Source organism: Dendrobates tinctorius, unplaced genomic scaffold (genome assembly GCF_039654945.1).
Source record: "Dendrobates tinctorius isolate UK_male_01 unplaced genomic scaffold, ASM3965494v1 ptg000035l, whole genome shotgun sequence".
Taxonomy (NCBI): Eukaryota; Metazoa; Chordata; class Amphibia; order Anura; family Dendrobatidae; genus Dendrobates; species Dendrobates tinctorius.
In genome coordinates, this window is record NW_027361703.1 from 70,594,566 (window position 1) to 70,620,487 (window position 25,922).

The window sequence follows — 25,922 nt, forward strand, 5'->3', positions numbered from 1 at the left end:
ATACTACATGCATGCAACATGCATACTACATGCATGCAACATGCATACTACATGCATGCAACATGCATACTACATGCATGCAACATGCATACTACATGCATGCAACATGCATACTACATGCATGCAACATGCATACTACATGCATGCAACATGCATACTACATGCATGCAACATGCATACTACATGCATGCAACATGCATACTACATGCATGCAACATGCATACTACATGCATGCAACATGCATACTACATGCATGCAACATGCATACTACATATATATTACATGTAACATACATACTACATATATACTACATGCATACTACATACATGCTACATGCTACATGCATGCTACATGCTACATGCATGCTACATACATACTACATGCTACATACATACTACATGCTACATACATACTACATATATACTACATACATACTACATGCATGCTACATACATACTACATGCATGCTACATACATACTACATGCATGCTACATACTACATGCATGCTACATACATACTACATGCATGCTACATACATACTACATGCATGCTACATACATACTACATACATGCTACATACATGCTACATACATACTACCTACATACATACTACATACATACTACATACATACTACATACATACTACATGCTACATACATACTACATGCATGCTACATACATACTACATGCTACATACATACTACATGCATGCTACATACTACATGCATGCTACATACTACATACATACTACATGCATGCTACATACAATACATTCATACAATACATACATAGATATACAGTACATATAACATAGAGTAACATACTTACCAATACTTGTCACATTGTTCCCCGAAGCCATTGTCGTGTACGGAATAAATATTAACATAACAAACCACAAAAATACTCACCCATGATCTGAAGCAGTCCACGAGTGTGTCCCACGACGATCTTGGGTAGAGAACTGCAGCATCAATATTTATTCCGTACACGACAATGGCTTCGGGGAACAATGTGACAAGTATTGGTTAGTATGTTACTCTATGTTATATGGACTGTATGTCTATGTATGTATTGTATGAATGTATTGTATGTAGCATGCATGTAGTATATATGTAGTATGTATGTAGCATGTAGTATGTATGTAGCATGCATGTAGTATATATGTAGTATGTATGTAGCATGTATGTAGCATGCATGTACTATGTATGTAGCATGCATGTACTATGTATGTAGCATGCATGTAGTATGTATGTAGCATGCATGTAGTATGCATGTAGTATGTATGTAGCATGCATGTAGTATATATGTGGTATGTATGTAGCATGTAGTATGTATGTAGCATGCATGTAGCATGCATGTAGCATGCATGTAGTATGTATGTAGTATGTATTTAGCATGCATGTAGTATGTAGCATGTATGTAGTATGCATGTAGTATATATGTAGTATGTATGTTACATGTAGTATATATGTAGTATGCATGTTGCATGCATGTAGTATATATGTAGTATGTATGTTGCATGCATGTAGTATATATGTAGTATGTATGTTGCATGCATGTAGTATATATGTAGTATGAATGTAGCATGTATGTAGTATGTAGCATGTATGTAGCATGCATGTAGTATGCATGTTGCATGTAGTATATATGTAGTATGTATGTTACATGTAGTATATATGTAGTATGCATGTTGTATGTATGTAGCATGTATGTAGCATGTAATTTTTATTTTTTTTTTACATTCAACACATTAGCCGGATGATGGGACTACTACTGTCCCATCATTGGCTAATGTGTCAATCACTGTCATGGTAGCAGGCATCGCCCGATGGGACTTGTAGTCCCATCGGACGATGCCTGCACAGACCCCCGAAGCCTGCACAGCCCCCCGGCAGGCCGGCACAGCCCCCCGGAGCCTGCACAGACCGCCAGCACAGCCCCCCGGCAGGCCGGCACAGACCACCGGAGCCTGCACAGCCCCCCCGGGAGGCCGTCACAGCCCCCCGGCAGGCCGGCACAGACCACCGGAGCCTGCACAGACCCCCTGGCAGGCCGGCACAGCCCCCCGAAAGGCCCGTACAGACCCCAGAGAGGCTGTACAAGGCAAAAATAGGGTTTTTCTTATTCCGATACCGGAAGTCCCATAGACTTGAATGGGACTTCCAATATCGGAATCAGCGATACCGATACACTTTTTTTTTTTTTTTTTTTTTAAGATCGGCCGATCCATTCCGATCCGATACTTTGAAGTATCGGACGGTATCGCTCAACTCTACCCAGATTGCAACACCTCTCGCCTCATAGAGTCTGAGTCCATCTTTCCCTGTAGCTCCACAGGCTGAGTGCGCCCAAGGCGCTCATGTCAAGGTTCCCCAGGCTGCCAGATGTAATCACATGGAAGGGTGTGTTTGGGAATCAACTGCCCCGAATATTAGGCTCACATTGTCTCTAGCATTCCTATGCGTGAGAGTGCTACTGTCACTTCACACTACTGTCCTACACTGAACTTTCACTTCCTGAACGGTACTATTCTCAGTTCCCCCTCCCCAAACTGGGTCGGTCATTACAGTTAACCCTGCCTAGGCTAGACTACAGTCCCAGTGAGTGTTACTCTGAACATCATGAAAATACATATAACCCGTTAGAGTGTCAGGGAACAGACTAACAGCTCCTACATTTGCACATGAGTAAAAAGCATATCTGGTCATTGCATGTCTTGTAAACCTACAAAATGTATTAAAAATGGCAATAGTACAACATAAATCACTTTAGTAATTAAAAATGAGTGATATCTTAAAAAGCATAAAACATAGAAAACAAGATAAAAGAGGTTTAAAAAGAGGGAAGAATATTCCATGATTAAAGGGATTTGTATAATACATCATAAGTAAATAGAAAAGAAGTCAGCTTACCTGGCTAGTACATAGATTCCTAAGGTCCAGGACTCACACGGATGTCGGCTGAGCAGCCGGTGCAAGAACAGGAGAAGGTAGGTAGAATCCAGCGAGATACTGAGATCTTGAAGTAAAATATAGCTTTTAATGAGCCATTTAAAATGCAAACATCACCAATTGGAGATCCACCTGATGCAACACTAGCACATTACAGCACAGTGCACACAATGCAGTGTTAGGATCAACGCATTCCGAATTGCATCTTAATCAACAATAAGATTAAGGCTAGGTTCACTTTAGCGTTTGAGTCCAAAGCGTATCATCCGCATGCACAATTGCATGCAAAACACATGTTTACGCAGCGCTTTTTGTCCGCATCATCTTACACATGGCAGAAAAACATGCTGCATATACATGCATTTGTATACGTTTTTGTATGCGTTTGCGTTGTTTATGCGCATGCGTTCAATATGACACCAGACACCCAATGGGCGTGTCTCATGGGATTTCTATATAAAGGCACACTGCACAGATAAAATCCTCGTCTTTTGCTGCTGTATCCAGCTTCAAGATGGATCTTAGCATGAAGAGCTTCCTTGTTCATCTTTATTTGTCATTGAAATCGGCTCTTCCCTTTGCTTTCACTTGTGAAGAATAAATAAGAGAAAGACGGAGAAGACGTTGTCGCTATTGGCAATACCCCATCGTTGAAGACCATGAGAGCCGTGGAGCCTACCACTCCTTGTACACTGAGCAGCGTGAAAACCCGGAAAAGTTTTTTTGAGGACACGAGAATGTCGGAACCGAGCTTTAATGTGTTGCTGCTACGGGTCCAAGGATCCATCACCAGGCATGACAACAGCTATGTCAAGCAATTTCTGCTGAGGAATGTCTGTTGGTGACCCTCAGGTACGTAATTTTGAAAAACAAACACATGTCATTATTATTGTTATAAAAGCCATATACTTAATTTTTTTTCCCATTTTCTGTTCGGCAGATTCCTGGCTACCGGAGAGACCTTATCATCTCTACGTTTTCAATTCCGGATTGGAGTGTCCATGCTATCTGGGATTGTTGGAGACACATAACGTGCTTTATGTGACATTCTGCATGAAGAATTCCTCCCACAACTGAACTCTGGCTGGAAAATGCTGCAAAATTCCAGGACATTTGTAATTTTCCTAACTGCTTGGGGACTGTGGACGGCAAACACATTCGGATTATGAAACCTGCTGGAAGTGGATCCGAGTATTTCAATTACAAAAAATACTTTTCCATTGTTCTCATGGCAATTGCAGATGCTGTCGATTTTTCGCCATGGACGTTGGCTCATTTGGATGAGGAAATGACTCAGACTTTCAAAAACTCTGACATGGGCCAACGTTTGTATGGGAATAATTTCAATTTTCCACAGCCACTGTTAGGAATGGCGGAACGCACTAAAATAAAAAACTAATAAAGTGCGTTCGCCGCTCGGGGTCCACCATGCAGTAGGTGATATTACCACTGCTAAGTGGTGGCAGAAGCAATATGGTGGTATTGTACACAGGGTTAACCATCACCCAAGTGCACAGAGCAATCTCTGTTAAATCAGAGATGCCTATGAACATAAACATAAGAGCTGAGCCTGTTAAGGTCACAAGTACTCAGAGTAGTTACACGGTATAAGGTCACAGGAATAGCCAAAGATGGCGGTACTAAGTCCTTCTAGACCTACCATGTGTGTAGCGTCACGGCCGCAAACGCTTAAGTGGACTGCTACTGCAGCGCGGCATAGGACACTGCCGCTAAATGACAATGCTAGACGCAAGCGCAATGTCGGACTCTAGCAGCTGTGGACAATGAAGCAGAGGTGTGCTGGCGCTGGTACTGAACTCAATCCCTCACACAAGCGTAATATCAAAGGGTAGGGGTTTCAAATGAGTCATTCACCAGAATCATGCATTCATCGTCATTCACACAGCAGCAAGTATGGTCTATACTAGCGCATGGCGGAACAGCCATGCGCGCCTTTTATAGCAGCCGGAACCTTCCGCATGCCTCCAGATCTCTGAGATGGACAAATGAGATATGGAGCAGGACCTGAGCACATGACTCCCGATCTCCAATGGGAGATCGTCCCATGAGCATGCTCAGTAAGAGGAGAGAAGGACTTAGCCTCAGGAGAGATTTGCTGCAAGGCAATCTCCTCTGCAATCTCTTTTGCAGTGGATAAAGAGCAGGAGACTGCAGAATGTGAGGGTCTGGATTCCTGCATAGCGACCGCAGAAACCTGACTCCTAACATTACTCCCCCTCCTAGGGCCTCCCTCCCTGAGACTTCCGACCCGCCAACTTGTGCCTTTTAGTGGCGTAGGCCTCAGACTCGTCCGAAGGCAAGTCTGATGTCCGGGTACGTGACAAGGAAACCCGGGACACGCGGAAGGCATCAGGGATGGCAAGATCGCCAGGTTTGAGAAGGGACACATGGGAGACAACAGGAACGGAAGTTAAAGTGGGACACCACCGTGTGTCGGCGGGCATCACCACTCTCCGTTTGGAGAGGCTATCCCGTGAACAAAAGGCACAGGCCCAAATATATTTTTTTACATCCCGAGCCCTGTGTGGCCACCAATAAGACCCAGCCAGGAGTTTTGTGATCTGCATATAGCCGCAGTGACCACCCCTCCTGGAAGCGTGTGCCCACGCGAGAACCCTCGGCCGAAGGTGATGAGGGACAAAGGTCTTACCCGGCGGCACAAAGTTTCGCCATTGCGGGGCGCTGTTGTCTGGAGCAACAGCATGTTGACAACGGTAACCGCAAATGGAGTCTTGCGCCGGACACACCTCAAGAACGGCGCAAGACACCTCCATGGGCTCAGGGGGAGGAAACTCTGGCTCGGGTGGTTCCAGAGGCTCAAAAAAGTTGGGAACTGAGGTAACCTTCCGCTTGGATGGCGCACGCTCCATACCACGCTCCGAAAAACGGAGGTCAATGCGGGTGGAAATGGCAATCAGCTCCTCCAAAGTTGCGGGTACCTCTCTGGTAGAGAGAGAGCATCTTTGACGTGCTCCGCCAAACCTCTCCAAAACACAGGGATAAGGGCTTTGTCAGACCACTCCAACTCGGAAGCCAGTGTCCGAAAACGAACGGCATACTAACCGAGAGGGATCCCTGGGTCAAAGCCAGAAGTTGAAGAGAGGTGTCGTGCATGACCCGTGGACCGAGGAAGACCTGCTTAATAGCTGTTAAAAACTGAGCAGCAGTCCGAACCTCTGGGTCACCACACTCCCATAGTGGCGTAGCCCACTCCAACGCCTTGCCCGACAGAAGGGAGACAATAAACCCCACCTTGGCCCGCTCCGTAGGGAATCGCGCAGCCAGTAGCTCCAGCTGGATAGAGCACTGGCTGATGAAACCCCTACAGGAGGCGCCATCGCCAAAAAATGTATCGGGCAACGGGAGACGGGTAACTGTCGGCGCGTGGGAGGACGTGGACATACGTGTAACCGCGTCAGTGATTGCTTGCACAGCAGCTTCGGTGGATTGCGCAGCTGAGAGAGCCCTCTCAAGAGTGGCCAACCGGCCCTCAAGCTGCCGAATGCACTGCAAGAGTTGCTGCTGTTCTGCCATCACTAGCCAGACCCTGGCGCTAGTATAATGTTAGGAACAGCAGAACGCACTAAAATAAAAAACTAATAAAGTGCGTTCGCCGCTCGGGGTCCACCGTGCAGTAGGTGATACAACCGCTGCTAAGTGGTGGCAGAAGCAATATGGCGGTATTGTGCACATGGTTAACCGTCACCCAAGTGCACAGAGCAATCTCTGTTAAGTCACAGAGATGCCTATGAACATAAACAAAAGAGCTGAGCCTGTTAAGGTCACAAGTACTCAGAGTAATTACACACATGGTATAAGGTCACAGGAATAGCCAAAGATGGCGGTACTAAGTCCTTCTAGACCTACCGTGAGTGTAGCATCGCAGCCGCAAATGCTTAAGTGGGCTGCTACTGCAGCGCCGCATAGGACACTGCCGCTAAATGACAATGCTAGACGCAAGTGCAATGTCAGACGCTAGCAGCTGTGGACAATGAAGCAGAGGCGCGCTGGCGCTGGTACTGAACACAATCCCTCACACAAGCGTAATCATGCATTCATCGTCATTCACACAGCAGCAAGTATGGTCTATACTAGAGCATGGCGGAACAGCCATGCGCGCCTTTTATAGCAGCCGGGACCTTCCGCACGCCTCCAGATCTGAGATGGACAAATGAGATTTGGAGCAGGACCTGAGCACATGACTCCCGATCTCCAATGGGAGATCGTCCCATGAGCATGCTCAGTAAGAGGAGAGAAGGACTTAGCCTCAAGAGAGATTTGCTGCAAGGCAATCTCCTCTGCAATCTCTTCTGCAGTGGATAAAGAGCAGGAGACTGCAGAATGTGAGGGTCTGGATTCTGCATAGCAACCGCAGAAACCTGACTCCTAACAGCCACAACCTCATCCAAACACTGAAGAACCGCCAATGCCGTTTGTTGTGGTGGGGATGAAGCATTTCAAATGTGTGCAAACCTCATAAAATCATACTCAAGTCAGGACTTGAATCACACCAAAAGGGTTTACAACTACCAAGTGACAAGGGCATGAAGAACTGTGGAGTGTGCCTTTGGATTGCTGGTATCTAGGTATCTAAATGGCGCATTTTGGGAACAGCCAACAATCTAAAAATTGAGACGATTGTTGAGGTTGTGAAAGCGTGTGTTGTTCTGCACAATTACATCCTGGCAAAAGAGCAACACAACTTAGATCTTGAGGAACCTGTTATTACCACATTGCAGGATTACCAAAATCACCCTCTGAGGAAAACAGTGGAAGTTGCCCAAATGAGGGATAAACTTGCTGTCTACTTTATTTTGGATATTGGATGTGTGGCATAGCAAGACGAAATAGTTTAAGCCACTACGTTAAATGGACCAGTAATGTTATGTACCTGTAATGTTTGCTGACTTTAATACTAACACCTTGACTGTAACTTTAATAATAAACACCTTTACTGTAACACCCATTAAAACTTCACTCAACAATACACACATGTTTAAATAAATAGATAAAGAAACAGGTTTTGTGAACCAAAATAATTTTTATTAACAAACATACCAACAGGAGGAAATATGACAAATAACAAAAAAGAAAAAAAAGGGCTTTACTTTTGGGATCTGCAGGAGGGAGATACATTTTGGGTATTGTTTCATCGCTACTTTTCTTTTCCTGCCCTTCATTTTGCTTGTTCTTCAGCATTTTTTTCCTGTTCCTGGGTTGCTGAACTCAGCTGCGTGGTGGAAGTGGAAGGCTGGGCTGCTGCACTCGACTGCGTGGTGGAAATGGATGGCTGTGCTGCGGCACTCGGCTGTGTGGTGGAAGTGTAAGGCTGGGCTACTGCAATTGGCTGCATGGTGGAAGTGGAAAGCTGGGCTGCTGCACTCGGCTGCATGGTGTAGCTGGGTACTGTTGCAACAGTTCTAATGTCCAGCGGTGGTTGTGGTGGTGGATAGTTCACTTGGTGAGCAGACTGGTATCTAATTCCTTGTGATGTTGGGAAAGGTGCTGACGAATTCTGACACTGATGCTGTGATGCTTGTTGACTTTTATGGAAAGAACTTTGTTCCTGCTGCTGATATCGGGACTGCTGCAATGCCTGGCTGTAAGCGTAGCCTGGCAGGCCTGGATCACGTTCAGCTGGATATCAGGTTCACTGCTCTATTGAGTAAAAAAATGTCACGCTGGTCTATTAAGGTCGGCTTCCAAGCTGTCAATGCGTCTGTGGAATTCCTGGAAGAGTGTGTTCTCCTGAGTGAACCCACTGTCCATTCTTTCTAAAACCGCCTTCATCCCATCCTGGAAAGTCGAGCTTAAGTGAATAAACACAGGCATGAGTGACCTCTCCCAGGACCTCTGACGCTGGCGAGCAGACCCAAGTAAAGTAGAGGCAGAGTGCTCAGAGGGCTGGGAGAGGGGAAAACCTCCTGGACCGGCTGCCTGTTCCTCAGCCTGTGTATGCCTGCCTGGTTGCTCCATCACTGGTAGATGTTTGGGATTGTGCCGGTTTGTTGGCTGGTCGATGAAGGGCCGCTCCAACTGAGGATGCTCCAGGTTCTGTTGTGCTGCTCCAGGTTCTGTGTGGAAAATAAATGAAAAACATTAGCAAAAAAGCTGAAAGTTTAAATCATAGTAAGACATCACAAAAGATACGTTTGCTGAGCAAGTGCAGGCTTCAAAAAAGAAAGCTGTTGATGGTACTTATATTTTCTGATTTTTCGAGCAGCACCACTTCGAACCCGAATGTCCTCTCTCATGTCCTTATTGAAGAGATTCTTCATGAACTGCGTCACTTATCAAAGTTCAGATGTGGTGCAAAGGGGGGTGAAAAAGAAAAGCAAGCAAATGAGTGTTGATCGGTGAACAGCGTCACCAAACAAAAGCTCGGTGACACAAAGGGGGATGAAAAAGAAAAGCGTGCACGAGTGTTGATCGGTGAACTGCGTCACCAATCAACCCTCGGCGACTGTTAAATATGCGCAAAGGGGGGTGGAGGGGGGTAAAAAGAGGGGGAAAGGGAAGGGGAGGATGGGAGGATTGGGGTGGATGAAGAGAGATTGGGCAGGGATCAACATTTACAGTTGTAGTCTCATCTTTCTTCTGTCTTCTTTTTTCTGTCTTCTTCCTTCTGTTTTCAGCAGGGATTGTGGTGTCACAGGTTTCTGTGGCATCCCAGCATGGGCTCTCGCAGTGTGACTGCTCTGCAGGAATCCTCAGCTAGTGTGAGGACCTGCAGAGAAGTCACACACAGGTCAGAGACAGGTGACAGACAGGTCACAGAGCGGTCATACCACTGCTGTGACCTGTCATTGGTGGGATCGATGATTACGTAGATCCCACCTATCAGAGCTGGCCCTGGTGATGCCGGTGTTGCTAGGCACTGGCCTCAGATCGGAGCTCACAGCTGTGCCCTGTGATTGTTGCGATCAACGATTACATTGATCTCGCCAATCAGCTGCATGCCTGTAATAGTACCAGCAGGGCACAGCGCGGTAACACTGCTGCTGTGCCCTGAAATTGGCCAGTTTTAGCCAATGCCTGATGTTGCCAGGCACCGGCCTAGGATCGAGTACATCCTAGCCTGGGACCTCATTGTTTCAGCCAATCTTATTAAAACAGCCAATCACAGCGATTGGGAGGCCGGGTGGGCGGGGACAGCCCTCGGGATGCTGACACCATCTTACTACAGGTAAGATGGCATCGGAATTTTAATGCGATCACCGCGACTCAAGTCACAGTGTCGCATTAAAGGGCATGACATACTATCTGGTCCATGGGGATTAAGTCCCAGGTCACATGGACGGGATAGTATGTCTGATGGCAGAAAGGGGTTAATTCCACAGTGCTTTACAGACATTATCGAAACTGTCACCATTAGGGCTCACATCTAGATTCCCTATCAGTATGCCTTTGGAGTGTGGGAGGAAACTGGAGAACCCGGAGGAAACCCACGCAAACACAGGGAGAACATACAAACTCCTTGTGGATGTTGTCCTTGGTGGCATTTGAACCCAGTACCCCAGCGCTGCAAGGCTGAAGTGCTAACCACTGAGCCATCGTACTGCCCTAGCAATCTATGTATGTATGTAATATAAATACATACATACAGTATATGTGTGTCACTGACATCTATATATATGTATTCTTTGTGTATATATCTATACTATCTATTCTATTCACATCAATTGGTGTGTAAAAATTGGACAGCACTCGCATGGTCTGAGTGCTGTGTGATTTTTTTTCTCGCACCCATTGACTTCTATTGCGGGATGTGATACGATTTCCGATTACAATCACCGCATGCTGCGACTTTTTTCCAGTCCGATCGTGATCCGATCCGAGCTGGAAAATAAAACGCAGATGAACACACAATCATAGAATAACATTGGTCCGAATTCAATCTAATTTTTTATCGGATTGCCTTTGTTCGATTTCATCGCAAGTGGGAATGAGCTCTAAGAGGAAGATAATAGTTGCTGCTCCAGGTTGCTACAGTATAGTACACTTTGGAGCTCAAAGACAGGTCAAGAGAAGGGTCTGGGTTCTCCTGCATGTGAGAACAAATCATGTGCACCCCTTTCTGCAAAGAATAATGTAGACATCCTGGCTTGCATAGACTAGAAACTACAGCTCTCCATCAGCACATGACGTGACATCACTGGCTCAGCAAGCCTTAAGTTGTGATCCTCCCTCCTTTCACCACATTTATCTTTCTGTCAGCCAGATCACACCCTAGTTATCACCACCATTATTATTGTAATCCAACACAACTGCTTGTTGTATTCCAATGAAACCTTCTCCTTTTTCTACATCACAATGGAAAATATCCACCCATAACTATGTCACCCAGCCGCCATTGTTTTTTGCAGAAAGGGGTGCCCACGGTTTGTTCTCACATGCAAGAGAATGTAGGCCAATCTCTTGACTGTCTTTGAGCTCCAACTGCACTATACTGTTGATACCTGGAGCAGCAACTATTGGCAGACATAATACATAATTTTCACAGATCACTGCGTTAATCTTTTAGCAGCAGTGTGGCACTACCACATCTGGGACAGGTGGTGAAGCCTCTGCGACAGGGAACTACATTTGTTTCCACTACCAGACAGTGATTATATGACTTCTCTTACACCTCTTCTGGATCCTGCTCAACACACATGACCCCAATCCATGCAGGCAAAGTGTACATCTTGATTCCACACTTTACATTTATTCTTTTTGATCATGCAAGGTAAGCGCTGCCAAGTGATTTAAAAGGACTTTTTTTTAGCACCGAATGGGTAAACCGCGTACAGGTGCTTAGTACATCATGGTATGGCCATTCATTTAAAAGTACCTTCCAACATGCTTGGTTTCCATTTATAGACACAGCTATGTCATCGGAAAAATTTAATAACAGGAAGGAGGAGGAGAAAATGAAACTGCATAAACAAAAATTGTCTGCTTCCTAAAGAGGTTAAATGCTAGAACTTTGACAATAAAATAACGATACTGGGTTCTGCTCACCTCTTCATAAAAATTTAAAAGGCTAGTTTTACATCTTCTGTTTTTAGTAAAACCATGTTAACTATCACATATAATGTTACTTTTTTACCATATACACCTCTATACAGTCCCTTATATGCCTCTTAAAAATAGTTCCCAGGATAGATGTTAAGCTTACTTGTCTATATTTACTTGGCATAGAAACAGAGCCATTTTTAAAAATTGCAACCACATTACCTTTGATCCAGTTGCTTGGCATAGTACCATTCCTTAGAGAGCCTCCAAATACTATATACTGGGGCACAGCAGTAGCTGAGCTGAGCTCCTTAAAAAGTCTTAGATATTGTTCAAATTGATTTTATTTATCTGAGCTTGGACCATATGTACATTTACCAAACGGAGTATATTAGGTCAAGTATTTAGAAAATATATTGGCAAATTGTAGTTTTTTTATTTATACAGTGAATATGCTTTTTTTTTGCATAGAACTAGAAACAGAATTAACATTGAATATCACATTCCAGACTAGATGGGCTTGTAAATCCGTGCAAACATTTAACCCAACTTGTCTATAGCACTTTCTATAATGAAATATACTAGCTCGTGATCTGTTCTTGGAGTGTTAAATCAATACCTTTATATTTATCATGAAAGTGGGCTGGACCATACAATATAAGCACTTTTTAAGTTTTTTGTCCCTATTTACTCAACGATTGTAAGCTTGTAAACAGGGTATGTGCATCTCTTGTTTGAATTGCTGAATTATGTACATCAAGTGCTGATACATCAAGTGCTCCGGAATATGTTTGCATTATATACATAAAAATTGTTATTATAAATTATTATGTTATAGATTGTCATGTCTGGTTCTTGTCTCCATAGCATAGTTGTCAGTCAGATGGCAACTCCATCTACTTTCATGGAACAGAGGGCAGTGAATATAACTTTGCAGCAACAAGAGATGTTGATTTATCTACTGAAGACATCCAAGATCAGTGGTCAGAAGAATTTGAGAGTCAGCCAGCTGGGTGAGCATTTCTCTTGCAAACACAAATCCTTACTCAAACAATGGACGCCTTCAAATTAAGATATTGAGAAATTACAAAATACATTTTCCTTTGAAATTATTTTTAGTTAGCCTTGAGTTTATTAAAAAACAAAAAGTAAAAGTAAGAAAAATATACAAAATAAGTGCATTAAAAATGTTTCAAAAAGGTGTTCAGTCTTTCAGCATTCAAAAAAACATATAAATAGTCCTGTTGTGCTCTACCAGTTTTATGGACAAGGTAAAGGAGAAAAACTTCTTCAGGCTGTAGTAATAGTGAGCGATCCCACAATCAGCACTTGAATAAAGATATTTCCATCTATGCTTTTACCATCTAAAACAAAAAAGCCATAACACACAGACATCGTGCAGCAGAGCTTTACGCTGATGAGAGGACATTTCTGTCCAATTTTTTTCGGCTCACAAACATAGGTTGAATTTTCATGAGTCCACTCATGGTACACAAATAAGTGTTTGTTTTATGCTTTGTAAGAAATGTTATCACTAAAAAGAAGAAAATAGATTTTTATTTGTTTCTGATTAAGAGGAATTTTAGCCTAAAAACATCTATTTCCTAATTATTTACCTTTGAAAGTTTGTTAACCCTTCAGAATTTTCCTTGTTCATGTATAAAGTTAAGGCGTCCTATGACACTATGTACTGTAGACTTGGCTTGTTATTAACAGTGTCTTTAACAAAGTATCAGGACTATGTCAGATAAAGACTGCAAGATATAAGTAGTCTATGTATCAAGATCATGGAAATTTGCCTTATATACCCTTTATTCATTTTGCTCATTAATTGGATTCTGTGATAACCTGAAATTGGGTGTTGGCATGACTAGCATTAGTGTCCTTAATGTGTGTTTGGACTATTGAGAAGTTGTGGACATTTTCAGTGATACCTTTTTTAACATACAACTTTTTGACCACTATTTATTCCATTTTTGTGAGGCAATGAAAAAAACATCGTTTTTGGCATGTTTTATTTATTTATTTTTGTATAGTGTTCCATATACTGCTTACATAAAGTGACAGTTTTATAGCTTTAATTGTTCTAGACGCAGAGATAACAATTATGTGTTATTTTTTTGTTTTTATATAAATACTTCATTTTTAATGACAAAACATTTTTATGTGATTTTTTTTACTTCTTCATACATAATATTGAACTTTTTTTTTACTATCTTTACTTAGTCCCACTATGGAAACTAAATACTATTTCACACTGACATATGGTCTGCTAATGGCAAAGCCTATCGGGCCACTATTTCTAGCAAACTTGGAGCCCACTGCTTGACCTCGGGTTACCATAGTAACCATTGGCACCCTGCAGCCCTGTCACTGGGTATCCGATGGGGTTAGAGAAGGAGCCCCTCCCTCTCACAACCTTATAAATACTGTCATACAGTCACTGTTGACATTGAGAGGGTTAAACTTCCAAGATCGGTACTGGCACTGATCTTAGCAGTCTGCTGCAGGAGCTCGTCTGTGAGTAAAGTCAAGCTCCTGTACATCTGAAAGGGGTTAATAACAGTAAATACAAGTAGTTAATTATATACTAGGGGGTTAATGAAATACTCAACAGTGCTGTTTTATTCTGTGTGTTGTTTACAAGCAGACATCACTGGAGCTGATAATAGCTGATCTGTGGGAGTGTCATGCTTATCCAAAATTGATGATCAATCCTAACACTGTTGTATTTCAGAGAAAATGTAATTTGAAAAGCTGGCCAGGGGCTATATGTCCCAGATGACTAGTCTGAGGCATTTCCCCTGCTGCTTTTCTCTGCCCCACTCCCTATGACTGACAGGTCTTTCCCTAGGCTAGTATATAAAGAGAGACATGTTTGTCATATAGAGCAGGGTGGGGAAAAGCTGTGGTTCTGGCAAAAAGAATGAGCTGATAGGTTCCCTTTAATTAATTAATTTATTTATTTTGTTTACTAACAATATTTCTTGCAAAGCATAAAGCACATGTTTGCAACCATTGTTAGTACTCTACACAGATGAATGCTGCATTTGGTTTGGGGAACAGTTCAACAGATATTTCAGTGCCTAAGGACAATGGAAGTCTTTCAGGCTATAAATAGCTGAATTTGTTTAACAGATTTCCTTGTAGGGTAATGTACATATACCATACTTTTGACAGATTAAGCTGTCAATACAATACGCTTATTATTGGGAGAAAATTGTGTTCAAAGTGTGCACCTTTCAAAATGTGAGTTTGTGATTTCTAATGCTTTTCAGGAAATAAAGGATGTAAGAGAATTACTTATAAATTAATCGATTGCTTCTTTTCTGAATGCATTGTTTTGGACATTGCTCACATGTCCTAAATTGCAATGCTAGGTTAGTGTTTGGGTGAATGGAGAGACATCTACTTGAGTTGGAGTAAATGGAGCATATTTATAGTCAGTGAACCAGAGAGAGAGTGTGGCAAAATTAATTGACTGCCAAGTAAATCAAGCATTCATTTCAACTGTAGTATTCTTCAAGAACTTCATTCCCTAGTGGACATTTCTTTTCTTCCTCAATGGGATTTAAATGCCACTTAGAGTAGTGACTTCCAAATTATATAGTAGAGCTATTTGTCATTTACTCAGACTAAAATAATGTAGCATATACATGTGAAAGCTCACTGAAAGCCACAATAATACCTGTCACTATAGGTCAGATGTCAAGAGAGAAATTATTTGAGAATAGCTGAAGAGTAGGCGGCAATAAATTTACAGCACTCCTGCCATTTACAAGGAAATAGCATATGTATATTTGTTAAAAGGCTATTCTCAAGTTTGAAAGTTATCCCTTGGATATGGAACAACCCATTAACTGGAGATCCAACTGAAGGGACCTTCACTGATCCTGAGAACCAGGGTTCATTCTGAACTGATCTTCAGCAGTCCCATTAAGAATGAATAGAGCTGCAGTGCACATGATCATGCTCCGCTCCAGTCATCCGGGGCTCTTCAAAGCCACAGTTCTCAGAATTGTTTGGGGGCCCAGCAGTCAGACCACAGGTGATAAAGACGTCTTACCCTATACCAACTATAGGGAATAACTGATAGGCGTCGGGTTCCTGTCGCTGCACAGCAGGAATCTCGAGCTTTGCCTTCGGCGGTCTCCTATTCCTCTCCGGCCGCAGTGGAGCCTGCTCAGCAGACTCGTCGATCCCGGCGCTCTGCTCACACCAGCATTGTGGGTTTGGTTGCTGCCGCCACCTCTGGTCCAGCTATAGCAACGCATGCTGGTCAGCAGCAAACGACTCCAGGGACTAAGTCCTCCTTTTGGTCCACTGATCATGCCCGTGGGACGATATCTCATTGGAAATCGGATGTCAAAAGTTCAGGTCCTTCTCCAGCTCGGATTGGACGATCAGGAAGGTCCCGGAAGGATGCTGCTATACAAGGTTCGCATGGCCGCCCCGCCATGCACTATGATAGACATTAGTTCTTATGTTTATAGTGGTGTGTGTGATGATGGATGTATGAGACAGGTGAATGACTCATTATGAAACCCCTTCCCTTTGATACGCGTGTTAGTAGGGTTTAGAGGTTAGAGTCAGCACTTAGTACTGCACTGCCTAGTGCCACAGTGCATTCAGCTCACTCATCCGTCAGCGCCAGTGGGCGCCAGTCAGCACAGGCATCACAGTACCGCATATGTTGCAGCGTCCATCTGTACGGCACCGTGCACAGATAGTGTGCTTTCCAGCACTAAGCTCAGGCTGGTTAGTGGCGATCGCAAGTGCAGACACAGTACACGCTCAGAGCGGTAAGCTAATGCTTGCTGCACCCTGTGACATTTAACAGGGCACAGCGTTCCAGGGGGAACTTTCCCTGGCTCTGCAGTAGCAGTTCCAGGCGTTAGTGGGTCTAGAGGGGCACGCTTCTCGTGTCTAAGAAGCAGTGTCCTGTGACCTCACGCTAGCACTCCTCTAGCCGTAGCCTGTGAGGTTTAACAGGCTTCGGCTTTGGTTTCTGAGGACTCTGTGCAGTAACAGAGCCCGTTTCCTATCACACCAGCTCAGTGGTTACTCGCCAATGCCAAGCAAGCACTTTACTACTCACCGTCCGTTGTTGTATAGCAGCAGTATGCCATCTCTGCACGGTGGACCCCCCCCGGTTGTGATCGCACCTTTTCATAATTTATATTAATAATAATAAATTTTATTTCTATAGTGCTGACATATTCCGCAGCACTTTACATTTCAGAGGGGACTTGTACAGACAATATACATTACAGCATAACAATAATCACATAGATCATAACAGATACCAAGAGGAATGAGGGCCCTGCTCGCAAGCTTACAATCTATGAGGAAAAAAGGGGAGACACGAAAGGTGGGTGGTAACAGTTGCCCTGATTGTATGGACCAGCCATAATGTTAAGTGTGTAACAGTACGGATGCAGAGGGCTAATGGATGCATAAAGCATATGGGAACATGATGCGGGGAACCTGGTTATGGTAAAAAACTTTTGGCTGTGCCACACAGGGATAAATTAGGTTAATATGTTGAGGTGATAGGCCAGTCTGAATAAATGTGTTTTCAGGGCACGCTTAAAATTGTGGGGATTGGGGACTAATTGTATTCACCTGGGAAGTGCCTTCCAAAGAATTGGCGCAGCATGTGTTTAGTCTTGAAGACGGGAGTGGGAGATTCTGATTATTGAGAATGCTAACCTCAGGTCATCAGCAGAACGGAGGGCGTGGGTAGGATGGTATACTGAAACAAGGGAGGAGATGTGGGGTGGTGCTGAACCATGGAGGGCTTTGTGGGTGAGGGTAATAAGTTTATACTGGATTCTGGAGTGGATGGGTAGCCAGTGTAATGACTGGCACAAGGTAGAGGCATCGGTGTAACGATTGGCGAGGAATATGATCCTGGCAGCTGCATTCAAGACAGATTGGAGGGGGGAGAGTTTGGTAAGAGGGAGACCGATTAGAAGGCAGTTACAATAGTCGAGACGAGAATGAATAAGAGAAACAGTAAGAGTTTTTGCAGAGTCAAAAGTAAGAAAAGGTCGAATTCTAGAAATGTTTTTGAGGTGCAGATAACAAGAGCGAGCCAGTGATCAGATGTGGGGGACAAAGGAAAGCTCAGAGTCAAGTATGACCCCAAGACAGCGGGCATGTTGCTGGGGAGTAATAGTAGAACCACACACAGAAATGGCAATGTCGGGTATAGGTACATTAGTAGCGGGAGGAAACACAAGGAGTTCAGTCTTTGACAGGTTCAGTTTCAGATATAGTGAGGACATGATGTTAGACACAGTGTTTAGACAATTGCCGGTGTTTTCTAGAAAGGCTGGCGTGATGTCAGGAGAAGAAGCGTATAATTGGGTGTCGTCAGCATAGAGATGGTACTGGAAACCAAATCTACTGATTGTTTGACCAATAGGGGCAGTATACAAAGAGAAGAGGAGGGGGCCTAGTACTGATCCTTGAGGAACCCCAAGAGTAAGGGGAAGATGAGAGGAGGAGGAGCCAGCAAAAGATACAGTAAAGGAGCGGTCAGAGAGATAGGAGGAGAACCAGGAGAGAACGGTGTCCTTGAGGTCAATGGAATGGAGCATAGTGAGGAGGAGCTGATGATCCACAGTGTCGAATGCTGCAGAGAGATCCAAGAGAATTAGCATGGAGTAATGACCATTTGATTTAGCTGTTAGTAGATCATTAGAGACTTTAGTGAGGGAAGTTTCAGTAGAATGTATATTTGGTGCGATCCACAAGCCCTATCAATAACTTTCAAACTTGAGAATATCCCTTTAAAGGAAATCTGTAAATAGAATCAGCCCTCCTAAGCTGTCTATATGGAAATGTAGGTCATAGGAATCTGAATAAAATGATACCTTGATATCTGAGATTTGAGGTCTTATACCTGAGAAATAAACATTTTTCTTATATTTAGATGAACTATTTAGAACTATGGGTCAGAGACTGATTTGCGTGAGGATCTGCCTCCAGAGCTTATTTTAAATGAAAGGGACATGTAACTAACACCGAGCAGTAGAACTAAACTTTGTCTCCTTGCAAACTGATTTGCTGCAGCTCTCACAGCTCTGCTTTTTTCCCTGTCTGCCTTTGACATGGAAGCTGAAGCTGAGAGGAACCTGCAGACATGTCAATTATAATTATACAGAGCTCTGCAGATAGCAGCAATTACACATCACACTGGTAATGCCCCCTTTTATTTAAAATAATCTCTGGAGACAGATTTTAATGCTTATCAGTGTCCGGCCCACAGCCTGGAACAGCTCGCTTACATATAGGAAAAACTTGGATTTCTCTAGCATAAGGCATCAGATCACCGATATCAAGGTATCATTTTATTCAGCTTTTCAGCTTCCTATGACCTACATGCTCATAAGGACACTTTAAGAGGATTAATTCTACATTCCAAAGACATACTGATAGGGGACTTAGATTGTGAGCCCCATTGGGGACAGTACCCATAATGTCTGTAAAGCGCTGTGGAATTTATGGAGCTATACAAATGAGTAAAATAAATAATAAATAAATCCTACTGACAGATTTATTTTACTTGTATCTGGAAAATGTGTCTTGAATGAGCCTTCTTCAATGTTGGTTTATACAATACAAGATGGGGAAAAAACTGCCTAATACAAAGATTATGAGTAAATAATTTCCTCATGATCATAGTTTATTAACACTCTCATGTTTTTAATTAATATTAAATATTTTCATTAGTATATGGTAAAAATGACACTGTTGCTAGAGTTGTATTCCAGTGATACATGTTTACCTAATGAGCATATTAGGAGACCTTGTAGATCTTGTTTAACCCATTCTCTACATATCACTCGCATGACACATGCCAAGTGCAGGTGTATAGAGCGGGTGCGGAGCTGAGCCTGCACGATACTTGGCAGATGCCACCTCTTTTCCTCAATTGGTATCCACCCCTAATAGCAACAACTGGTGCTTGCTCTAATTGCATAGTTACACTGACAAAAAAAGATAGTATGTTTGTCACTCTGTATAAAAATACGGTGCCAGGAAAGAAACCACTCCACATACTTCGTGGAGAAAGAATGCGGCACTCGTCGAGTTGCAGAAGAATAATATCAGATCTATAAGCAAAGCAATCCAAAAACAGTGACGATTCGGTTGAAAAGACCTTTTTCAGACAGATTGCATATGTTATAATACTGCATGTAACAGCACTGTAGGGAATAGGGATTCAATGCCCATAGGATTTGCGCAAATCCTATGTGCACTGAATCACTATCATCACAGCACTGTTACATGCGGTGTACCATATGCAATCTGTCTGAAAAAGGTCCTTTCGACTGAAACGTCACTGTTTGTGGATTGCTTTGCTTATAGATCTGATATTATTTTTCTGCAACTCGATAAGTGCCGGATTCTTTCTTCACTATGTACACTGAGAAAAAAGCATGGACTGTGAGGGGAATTAATTAAATTAAACCCTAAGAGGGCAACTTATCATCTAAATAACCTCATCTCAATCTAATAGCCAATTAAATCTTATTCATATGAAATTCTAAAACCTTACTGTTTCCTTTCTGTAATCAAATTCATAGTAGAATAATAGAGATTAAAAATTGCCCATGGTCATCAATATTATTTGACGACTCTATAAATTAAACAGTACTAAACATACTTTAATTATGATATAGAGATAGGCCTACAGGGTAAGGGCCCCTTCACACATAGCGACGCACCAGCGATCCCGACAACGATATGACCTTGTCAGGATCGCTGGTGTGTCGCTACATGATCGCTGGTGAGCTGCCAAACAGACAGCTTCACCAGCGATCAGCACCAGCGACACGCGGGTAACAAGCGACGCATGTCGCTTAGTTACCCACTGTGTACCTTAGTTACCAGCGCGCTGGTGCAGGGAGCTGGTAACCAAGGTAGACATCGGGTTTCTAAGCAGTGCGCGGCACTTAGAAACCCGATGCGTACCTTGGTTACCAGCTCCCTGCACCAGCGCGCTGGTAACTTAGGTACACATCGTATTTCTAAGCGCTGCGCGCCGCTTAGAGACCCGATGTGTACCTTAGTTACCAGCGCCAGCTCGTTGATCACTGGTCTCCCACCTGCCACACGCAGTGATGCGTTCTGGCCAGCGGAAGACCAGCGATCAAAAAAAGTCCTGGCCATTCCAGGACGATCAGCGATACCCGGCAGGGGGGCCGGTCGCTGGTAAGTGTCACACACAGCGATCTCGCTGGTGAGATCCCTGTTGCGTCACAAAGCTTGTGACTCAGCAGCAATCTCGCTAGTGAGATCACTGTGTGTGACAGGGGCTTAACTTCTCAACATTGCTAATTAGCAAACTGTGCATTAAAACAGTAACAAACATTATAGATGTCCCACCAACATGTTTCACTGCCTCAGCAGCATCATCAGGGAATGCAACACCAGTGTTAATGCAATGTGTATATCTACCGCAATATGGTAAAATTAAAAATGTCAGTTTACCATGGAAAAAACCCTCACACAGCAATCTCTACAAGAAAAAAAAATCATAAGAATTACAGGTCTAGAAAATGACTATTTAATGCTATTTTTTTACACATTTTTGGTATGTTTTTCCACTCTATGAATTGAAAAATAAAACTATACAAGTATAGCATTAATTAATTAATGTACACTGTGTGCAGAATTATTAGGCAAATGAGTATTTTGATCACATCATCCTTTTTACACATGTTGTGAGAAAATGGAAACGGTCTTAGGAGCGCAGGAAAGAGACTCAGACAAGAGATGGGGTTAAACCACAACGCGTTTCGACGGAGGATCCGTCTTCATCAGGTGGAAGACGGATCCTCCGTCGAAACGCGTTGTGGTTTAACCCCATCTCTTGTCTGAGTCTCTTTCCTGCGCTCCTAAGACCGTTTCCATTTTCTCATTGCTCCTATCCTCCATTGGAGGTTTTCGGCTGGAGCTGCGGTGGAGACCTGACATTTTTGTCCGCCCCTGGGTTACTTCCTAAGCGCTCCTCTATGACCGCTTATCACTAAATCTTTTTTACACATGTTGTCCTACTGCAAGCTGTATAGGCTTGAAAGCCAACTGCCAATCATGTAAATCAGGTGATTTGCATCTCTGTAATGAGGAGGGGTGTGGTCTAATGACATCAACACCCTATATAATGTGTGCTTAATTATTAGGCAACTTCCTTTCCTTTTCCAAAATGGGTCAGAAGAAAGATTTGACGGACTCTGAAAAGTCAAAAATTGTGAGATGTCTTGCAGAGGGATGCAGCAGTCTTGAAATTGCCAAACTTTTGATGCGTGATCACCAAACAATCAAGCGTTTCATGGCAAATAGCCAACAGGGTCGCAAGAAGCGTGTTGATAAAAAAAGGCGCAAAATAACTGCCCATGAATTGAGGAAAATCAAGCGTCAAGTTGCCAAGATGCCATTTGCCACCAGTTGTGCCATATTTCAGAGCTGCAACGAAACTGGAGTATCAAAAAGCACAAGGTGTGCCACACTCAGGGACATGGCCAAGGTAAGGAAGGCTGAAAAATGACCACCTTTGAACAAGAAACATAAGATAAAACATCAAGACTGGGCCAAGAAATATCTTAAGACTGATTTTTCTAAGGTTTTATGGACTGATGAAATGAGAGTGACTCTTGATGGGCCAGATAGATGGGCCCGAGGCTGGATCAGTAAAGGGCAGAGAGCTCCACTCCGACTCAGATGCCAGCAAGGTGGAGGTGGGGTACTGGTATGGGCTGGTATAATCAAAGATGAACTTGTGGGACCTTTTCGGGTTGAGGATGGAGTGAAGCTCAACTCCCAAACCTACTGCCAGTTTCTGGAAGACACCTTCTTCAAGCAGTGGTACAGGAAGAAGTCGGTATCATTCAAGAAAAACATGATTTTTATGCAGGACAATGCTCCATCACATGCATCCAAATACTCCACAGCATGGCTGGCCAGTAAAGGTCTAAAAGAAGAAAAAATAATGACATGGCCCCCTTGTTCACCTGATCTGAACCCCATAGAGAACCTGTGGTCCCTCATAAAATTTGAGATCTACAGGGAGGGAAAACAGTACACTTCTCAGAACAGTGTCTGGGAGGCTGTGGTGGCTGCTGCATGCAATATTGATCGTAAACAGATCAAGCAACTGACAGAAGGATGGAAGGCTTTTGAGTGTCATCGTAAAGAAAGGTGGCTATATTGGTCACTGATTTTTTTTTGTTTTTGAATGTTAGAAATGTTTATTTCTAAATTATGTGTTGTTATATTGGTTTACCTGGTGAAAATAAACAAGTGAGATGAGTATATATTTGGTTTTTATTAAGTTGCCTAATAATTCTGCACAGTAATAGTTACCTGTAAAAAACAGATATCCTCCTAAGATAGCCAAATCTAAAAAAAAACCCACTCCAACTTCCAAAAATATTACGCTTTGATATTCATGGGCCTTTTGAGTTGATTGAGAACATAGTTGTTCAATAATAAAAAGAATCCTCTCAAATACAACTTGCCTAATAATTCTGCACACAGTGTATTAATTGTGCTGACCTTAAGAGTCATGTTGCCAGGTCCAATATACACCATAAAAACAAAACCCTGAAAACAATGCAGAAATTGCATTTTTTTTTTAATAATGTCACCAGTTTTTTCCACATGTTACAGTACATTGAATCTCTCAGCCACAGCTATGGTTTTATTACTGAAACATGTTGAAATGATCAGCGGCTCCTGTACTATTGTTACATTTCTACGGCAACATGGAATAAAAGTATTGCTCTTTTGGAAACTCCTTTATTGCTTGATCTTTTATTTTTTCTGCATTGTCGAATCTGTTAAGGGCCTGTCACACTAAGCGATATCGCTAGCAATATCGCTATAACGTCACTGGTTTTGTGACGTTATAGCGATATTGCTAGCGATATCACTATGTCTGATACTTACCTCCGACCGGCTCCCCCGCTGGTTATCGCTGATCGCGCAAGAACGGCCTGGGCCGTTTCTCGTTGTCAGCTTCCTGCTGGGCTTCCTGTGGCGCCGACGAGCGACGCGTGGATGCGGGCGGGAGGACGTCAGGATCGCCGCATCTGACAGGTAAGTAGCGACCCCCGCCCGCTGCTATGTCGCTGGTGAGATCTGCCTGTGTGGCAGCTCACTAGCGACCACTTAGCGATGCACCAGCGATCCTGACTGGGTCATATCGCTGGTCGGGATCGCTGGTGCATCGCTATGTGTGACAGTACCTTTAATCCTGTAGTGTATCCATGTAAGGTTGCATTCTAGTATGTTTGCAGTGAGATGACTTCACTGTTCCAAGTATATTGAATGGTAAAATGAATGGTATCAATCAAAACTTCATCCGATCCCACAAAAAGTAAGCCCTTTTTGGCTATGTCGATGTAAACATAAAAAAAGTTACAACTCTTGGAATAAGAAGATGAAAATAATAAAGTCCAAAAATAGAAACTGGCTGTTTTAGCAAGTGTGTTAAAGGAAGAACATGTAAATTTGATGCCCGCTTTAAACCATCACCACCTTGTTGTTTATTACTTCACTGCTTTACAGACATGCACCTATATCAGCTTTCTCAAAATACACAATCTAAAGATTGCTTATAATTTCATGAGTGCGATATGTTAATTAGCCCAGAGTAGTTATCTGGTAGAACTGTTTGTGTGAATCCTCATGCTGTCTGAAAAGTGATCATGATCATGAATCTTGATTAATCACCCACAGTGTCAATGCTTTGTTGAGTTTTGCTTGCTGGGCATGTGCAGGGAAGCAAAATGTACATACACCAGATGCACATGCTCCTCAAGCAAAACTCAACAGAGCACTGTGGGATGCCAATCAAGTCACAATGGGTGTGATTAAGAGCTCAGGCTGTGTGACTGAGTATTCACATGACCGACCCCATCCAGATGACTTCCAAGGGGAAATTATCATTTTCCACACACTGAATTTTAAAATAGTTTTCAAACTGTAAAGAGGCAAGGTACTAAACATCCGCACCTATTCAAAAGAATGGACATGGATTAGCTGTACCTGCCTGTGACACTATGCAATTGACGGAGCTGTGTTATGTCACTCCGCAAATAAGCACCTTCAGCACTAGGAACAGCTGATCGTCTTGAGTGCTGTGTATCACACTCCCACCAATCTGGTGTTGATGATTTATCCTAAGAATAGGCTATCAATATTAAAGTACTACACAACTCCCTAAAGGATTCCATAATGAAAATGTTTGTTCCATTTGACTTCTACATGGCAAATGTGGTGCCATTATTGAAAAATTGATCAAATAGCAATGTTCAATTTTGTTTTTGAAAAACTTAATATTGTAGGATATGGGTTCTAGATTTCTGTAATGAGACATTAATGAATCAATCTGATTACCATATGCTGTATGGAGTCAGAAAGGATTTTTTTCCCTAATATAGGGCAATTAGCATTTGCCTGATGGTGGTTTTGCCTCCCTCAGAATCAACACATTAGGATTATAGATTAAACTAAATAGACCTATATTTTTTACCCTTAACTACTATGTAACTGTTAGGGTACCGTTACACCTAGCGATGCACCAGCGATCCCGAACAGCGATATGACGCGGTCAGGATCGCTGGTGCATCGCTAGGTGGTCGCTAGTGAGCTGCCACACAGGCAGATCTCACCAGCGACATTGCAGAGGTTGGGGGGTCGCTACTTACCTGTCAGACGCGGCGATCCTGCGTCCTCCCGCCCGGCTCCACACGTCACTCGTCGGCGCCACAGGAAGCCCAGCAGGAAGTGACAGACGAGGAATGGTCCAGGAGCTTCTCGCGCGATCAGCGATAACCAGCAGGGGAGCGGGTCGGAGGTAAGTATCACATGCAGCGATATCGCTAGCAATATCGCTGCAACGTCACAAAATCGGTGACTTTACAGCGATATTGCTA

At 43.2% G+C, this 25,922-nt stretch overlaps 1 protein-coding gene across 3 annotated transcripts in view; it reads left to right on the forward strand.

Moving 5' to 3' along the window:
* Positions 1–25,922, forward strand: part of RELN (reelin) — a 1,162,997-nt gene that overhangs the window by 709,441 nt on the left and 427,634 nt on the right. For all 3 annotated transcript variants that reach the window (XM_073573631.1, XM_073573629.1, XM_073573630.1), the window contains exon 11: positions 12,838–12,983. In XM_073573631.1, the coding sequence (XP_073429732.1) occupies positions 12,838–12,983 (146 nt within the window). The remainder of the gene's footprint in view (positions 1–12,837; positions 12,984–25,922) is intronic.